The 6936-nt window shown below is 36.0% G+C and overlaps 1 protein-coding gene across 1 annotated transcript; it reads right to left on the reverse strand.

The window, feature by feature from the left end:
- Positions 1 to 5174: 5174 nt before the first annotated feature.
- Positions 5175 to 6313, reverse strand: LOC133101198 (ribitol-5-phosphate xylosyltransferase 1-like; the record flags this gene model as incomplete). Its single annotated transcript, XM_061205871.1, is given in 4 exon segments — positions 5175 to 5713; positions 5716 to 6164; positions 6166 to 6238; positions 6241 to 6313. Coding segments are annotated over 4 exon segments (1134 nt in total), but the record flags the coding sequence as incomplete, so codon positions are not given.
- Between the last annotated feature and the right edge of the window lie 623 nt (positions 6314 to 6936).

Genomic DNA, 6936 nt, shown 5'->3' on the forward strand with positions numbered 1-6936 from the left:
CTGGAAGCCAGAGTCTGAGATCAAGGTGTCGGCAAGGCTGGTTCCTTTTGAGGTCTGTGAAGGAAGGATCCGCTCCAGGTCTCTCCATTTGGCTTGCAGATGGCCGTCTTCTCCTTGTGTCTCTTCACATCATCTTCTCCCTAAGTGTGTTTGTGTCTTGTGTCCAAATACAACAGTGGTCACATTGAATAAAGTGTCCACCCTACTCCAGTGTGACCACATCTTAATTTAACAAATTACACCTGCAAGGACCCTACCTCCAAATAAGGTCACATTCTGAGGTACTGGCGGTTAGGACTCCAATATATGAATTTTGGTGGGGACACAATTCACTCCAAGCTTCTCTCCCATACCTTGGCCCCTCCTCTGTAAGGTTTCTTTGCACCCCAGGTATCCTCTCTTGGTATCATCTTCTCATTTTCTGGTATAATGTTTATAGACAGGTTGGAATATTTGTCCTTTCTTACTTTTTGGTGTTCTAGCCTGGCTTTGAAGATTTCCTATTTTCCTTTTATATTGATTTAGCTTTTTCTCTAGGTCCTTCCCCTTTCTCCAAAAAAGAAAAAAATTGCGGTAAAATGCACAGAAGCTTTACCATCTTAACCATTTTTAAGTGTATAGTTCAGTATACACTGAACTATAAGTATAATAACGTTGTTGTGTTTAAATTATATTTAACCTTTGATTTACAATTTCATTGAGTTATTTCTCTTCCTAAAGCCAAGAAGATGACATGTCCTCTATAGAATGCTTACATTCTTCTCTAAATTTATTATGAAAAATTTGATTTAAAGAAAAGTTGAAAGAAAATACAATAAACTCTCATATACCCACATTCAACAATATTATTTAACTGTATTTGCCATGTCTATCCATATTTATATGTGTATTTATATGCATAAGTATACATATATTTAAATATTTTTGTGTTTATGAATGTGTATGTGTGTATGAAAAAATATATGGTATATAATTTTCTGTACCATCTGAAGTCAAATTATGGAAATCAGGACACTTTGCCCCTAATATTTTAGCATATATCACATAAAAATAAGGATAATCTCTTATATAACTACAATATCATTATCACACCAAAAAAATGAACAAATTTCCTAACATCATCTGATACTCAGTTCATATTCAGATATCCCTCATCTTCTCCAAAATGTCTTTTATTGTTTTTTTTGGTTGTTTTTGAGAACCATCAAGGCTCATGCATTGCATTCCAATTCTTTTTGTTTATCTATTGAAACACTTTTCACTCTTTTGTATTTGAAGCCAGAATTTCAGTCTCTAAAATATGTTATGTAATTAACAAATTATGGTGGACAAGCCAAATGATTTCAAGAGATTTATGCTCAATTCTTTCCTTCGCCCTTGAACTGCTGAAGTTCAAAACAGTTTTGAACTAGAATGGAATAGAATAGGAATAGAACCTGGGTCTGCTGAACTCTTGCTGCCTGTTAATACCCAGATGCTTTAATTAAAAGGCCAGTCCTCTGTGATCTATGTGCACTTAACTGTGTTATGTAACATCAACCCCTGGTCTACTGTCGTTTCTAATAAATATCTTATAGGGAGTAAAAATTATTCCACCAATGCATAATAACCCTGTATAATGAAGTTTTGTATGTCTTGCATGGTATGAAAATACTTTTTTTCCAGCGAATTAATGTTTGATTCAGTCACACCTGCTTAGATCTAAGTCTGTCAGAAAAATCTTCTTATTAATGCTAATGGAAACTGGCTTTGTGTCTGTAAACGTCAGCCAAAGCATAATGTGTTGCAGCCTACAACAGTCAATACTCATAGAAGTACTGAGGTTAAGACCTTCTGTCTGCCTTCATCTTTCCATGTGTTATTTTGATTGCCCTAATTTAGTGTAGTATTGATCTCACAAGATTTCCTGATCATTATGGCCATATATTGGGGAGAGGGGAGTTGGAGTGATGATTATTTCTACCTTCCTCTCTTACCCCCTGAATTTAGAACTATTTGAGAAGTAGATTCAGGGGTCATTCAGGTGATGGACATAACAGCCTTGTTGTAAAGTGGATTGGAAAATGTGGTTGAATTCACCTTTGGGCTTCCTCTCCCCAGGTTCTAGACCTTGGGTTAACCTGCCTGAGGGAGAGTTTGAGTGTTTAGAGTGACTAGCATACTCAGAATTTCTGCCTTACCCTCTGTGATCCCCAGTTGTGTGAGCAGACAGAGAAGAAATACATAACTGGGTACTTAAAAAATTGAAATATAATTTAAATACAGTAAAATTTATCATTTCCAATGTGTAGTTGGATGAGTTTTGACATATATATAGAATCACGTAACCACCATCACAATCAAGATGTATAGCCTTTCTATCACCCCAGGAGGTTCCCTCTATGCCTTTGCAGTCAATCTCCCCTCCTTTCTGCTCTTACCTCCAGACCCTGGCAATCCTGATCAGATTTCTGCCCTGACAGTTTTGCTTCTAGAATGTTATATAAATGGAATTGTACAGCACGTAGCCTCCATGTTGTTGCATCTATCAGTATCACTGAGTTGTATTCCATTGCATGGATGTATCACTGTTTATCTGTTTGCCAGTTGCTGGGCATTTGGGTTGTTTCAAGTTTTTGGTTATTATGAATAAAGCTGCTGTAAACATTTGTCTACAGGTGTTTTGTGGACTTATGTTTTCATTTTTCTTGAGTAAATTCCCAACAGTGTGACTGTTGGATCATATGGTATTTGTTTAACTGTGTAAGAAATGGTGTACTGCTTTTTAAAGCATTAATGCTACCCAGTGGAGGAACAAGAACCAATGTATGTTATACTCCAAACACTCACAAGGCAGGTAAATTTTTCACTTGGGGATGAGTAAGTGAGGGGTGGGGAGAGAGAATAGAAGTATGAGTTTATTGTAGTGCTTTCAACCCTGGATGAACATTAGGATCTCAGAGGAAGCTTTTATAAAGTCTGATGCAAGTTCTCCACTCCACCCCTTCAGAATGAATAGGTTTTTGGTGAAACCTATATTTTTTTAAAGAGCCCCAGCTAATTCTAATATGTAGCAAGGATTGAGAACCACTGCTATAGTGGAAGTTCCCTCGTGGAAACATGATTCCTGTGAAATGGACGTGGCCTCTTAATAACCAAGAGGCCATTTCCTTGATGAAAAAAAATCAGTAATGTGATAAAATTAGTGGTAACTTTCATGTATTACATGAAATGATATGAAACTATAACATTTGGGGCTCTAAATACATTTTAAAATTGTAACATCTTGCATGAATTAAAAAAATGTATTCAAGTAAGAGAACTATAATTTTGAATTATTTAGACCACTTTAAAATCTAATTCAAAATGTTTTGTGTTCTCATATAAAAGTCTCAGCTCTACTACTCCTTTTCAATATTAAATGTATAAAGAGACTTGTAATGATATTTTTGTTTAACTCTGCTGAGTCTCCCAAGGACATTACCTCTCTTGATTGGTTGAACACATCCCGTTAGGATAAAGATGATTCTGTTTTAAATGGCACAATTTCCTTGAGAAATTCTAAGCCACTTGTAGACCATGATTTACAAAACAAACCATTGTTTAGTACTTTTGATCTGCTTTGATTTGAAATGAATGCCTTTTAAAGCAGCTTTATATATTACTGGGCCCATTTGAAAAACTTCTTACTCTGTGTCATGTTCTTTGGGCTTAGTTCTTAGTTCAGAATGTCAATGTCACTCTAAAAAGTGCTTATTGATTGTCAAAGTAAAGTGTTAATGATTCAGGAAAATATCTCTACTTTTCACAGATGGCTTTCTAGTTATATTTAGAAGTAAAATAATACAGACAGGCTACTTTAGGGTGATAATTTCCTGAAGCAAAATGAAATAAATTGACAGATAATAAAGAAATGAAGAGTCTCGCTGGGCGTAGGAAACTCCGAATTGGCTGGTCTGGAAAGTTGAAATCCAAGGACAAATTAATAGATCGCATGTTTTGAAGTATCTTTCTATGGAGCATTTATAATGTAAACTGAGGATTACTTAATGATTGTTTTGAATTGCCAAGGCTACAGAGAAGGGCAAAAGGAGAGGAAAGAAGAAAGGAATGTTCTTTATCATGGGTACCATAGTAGCACACTGATTAAGAAAGAAATTAACTATACAAACATTATTATAGCAACATCAATGGAACTTTAAATAAAAGAGAAAAATTCACTCACATTCCTGCTACCCCAGAATCAATCTGTTCTCATTTGTTTTAAGGATTCTTTTGTTCTATTAATTAGGTGGAACATTGTTTATTCACCATTTCCAAACTTATAAGGCAGACAGCCCAGGTTTGTTTTGTTTTGTTTTGTTTTAGTATTGTAATATTGCCAATCTTTATGTAAGTTTAGGAAAAACTTTTGCATTATTTTCTTAGAATAAGTCCATGGAAATAAGATTTCTGAATCAAAGGACATTAACATTTTAATAGTTCTTTACTATGTTAATTATTCTTTCAAAAATCGTTATCATACCTTTTTAGTCTATGCAGGTACAAGTGCACTACCTCATCTGGGTATTCTAATTTGAAATCACATTGGTATAAAGTGGTGCCTTGTTATTTCAATGATTATTTCTTTGATTATTAGGTGGATTGAACATTCCCCCGTATTGTGTCTACTAATTATAATTTCTATTTTTGGATGCAAACTCTTTGATTATGCCATATATTCATTTGTGTCCAGGGAGCCTTAATAGAGTTCTTATGAAATTTTCACAAGTGCATTTTAACGTAGGTATTAACCCTTTGCTTATTTAATTACTATAAATATTATTTTGTCCCTTGTGTTTCTTTCCATTTAAAAAAAATTTTTAGCACAAATTTTGAATTTTTAATGATAAAATGATTGGTCCTGTCATTTGTAGTTTCTTCTACTGCTTCAAAACTTAGAAAATTATGTCAAACTTAATGTCAACCTCATGTGGCTGTAGTGCATGGAGGGGAACTTAATGGTAGTGGGAGTTGAGTAAAGAAATCAAGACAGAGAGAGCTAAGGTTATACAATAGTTGTTTTTTTTTTTAATTTTTATTGAAGTATAGTTGAATTACAACATTGTGTTAGTTTCTGCTGTATAGCAAGGTGAATCAGTTATACATAAACATATATCCACTTTTAAATTTTTAAATTAATTTTTGAATTACAGTTAACCTTTATTATTCTTTAAAAATGAACTTTCCACAATATTAATAAATCTCACTTTTAGCTCTGCTTTGAAGTATTGATACCAGTGAAGTAACCTTTTTCTTCTTTGAATCTTTTCTTGTAAAATTATAGTTTTCTCTTTTTCTAAAATAGGAAGTTCCTTCCAGTTCTTAATAAAGATAAAGGGAGCATTCATGGACTTGAGTAACTGCAGAGGAGCATTATGGTAAACAGATGAATTTCCACAGCTGCCAGCTGTCATTACGTCTTCTACCATGGGAACGGAGCCATAGGAGCAAGCCTTATATATTCTGTAACATTCTGTGTTTACTCCTGCTGGGCACAATGTGAGATCACTCTGAAGCAAAGCATCTTGATAATTCTTAAGGCTTTCATTTGTTTCTTGAGGCTGCCACTGTTCTGTTGCTGAAACCCAACAAAGCTTATCATTCCCATCTTGTTTCAAAATGTTCATTAGTGCTTGTCTGGATGAATTTTCATAAATGGTTCCTACGATATTACACAAGTATGGCCTTTCATATGCAGCATTGACCAATTCGCCTCCACCACAGGAAAATTCCTGTATGTTGCTACTCCTAAAGGCCATTGAAAAACATCCATTTTATTAATCCAGGGGCTGTCATATATTATGAAAAGCAGTTCCACAGAGCCTCCATTTCTTTTGAGAAGTTGGTTTATCCATTCATTATTACAATGTTCATTTGCAACCAAAACAACAAGATGCTGGAGTTTTTGAGTTTGCACTAAATTTTGTGGATAAAGTAACCACTGGGTGGCAAAAAAGACCTTTGCTTTTTCTCTTCCATTTAGAACGAGTACCACATTATTCTCATCAACAGAGAAGTACCCGGGGACCACAGCTGGACCAGTGATGAAGCTGTAATGTGTTCTTCCAACAACTAAATTTCCTTCTCTCCGCTGAGCAGTCACATCAGTGGGCTCAAGTAAACCTTCAAAAATATGCTCCCAAATACAAACCAATGGCAGCTTTGCCCCAGATTTGTACATGGAAGTCTTTTTTCTCTTTTGTGGACTTATTAATATCTGAAGTCTGTGTTTTTGCTCATTTTTTTCATCTTCTTCCCAAGGATTCCATTCTTCACTTCTCAAAGTAGATTGTTTTTTCCAGAAGGTTCCCAATTATTTCCTTCTCATCCAGAACCATTCAATGATGAATAATAAGTAGAGGGCACATTCCTTATCACTGAACTTGCACATAGGTAAAGAAGGCTGGAAAAGATGCTCTGTGTTTTAAGAAGCCTCCTACGAACACCTTCCCATGTGCACATGCCATTGCTCATCTCATCATCATTATCACCTCAGTGCCCTTCCTGTGGCTTTGATGCTGGGCCATTATCTTCAGGGCCAAGAAGTGCAGGTTACTTGGATTTGCCTTTATATAACTATTTGTGATTGAACCTTCCTTCAGTTTTCATCTGGGGTTCAGCTGATTGAGGCTGGGATTGGCTGGGCTTGGTTTTAGTCTATGGCTTGGGTCCAAGTCTGCTCCGTATTCTGTCATCTGCTATGGTCCAGCAGTTATTGGAGTGAAGGTTCTGAGCCCCATGTCAGGCTTCCCAACCTGGGGGTCTGGCAACGGGAGGAGGAATTCCCAGAGAATCAGACTTTGAAGGCTAGCGGGATTTGATTGAAGGACTTCAACAGGACTGCTAATGTTGGAGGGTCTCCTGCAGAGGTGGGGGGTGGCTGTGGCTCACCGCGGGGACAAGGACACTGGCAGC

The sequence above is a fragment of the Eubalaena glacialis genome, chromosome 11, assembly GCF_028564815.1.
Source record: "Eubalaena glacialis isolate mEubGla1 chromosome 11, mEubGla1.1.hap2.+ XY, whole genome shotgun sequence".
NCBI lineage: Eukaryota > Metazoa > Chordata > Mammalia > Artiodactyla > Balaenidae > Eubalaena > Eubalaena glacialis.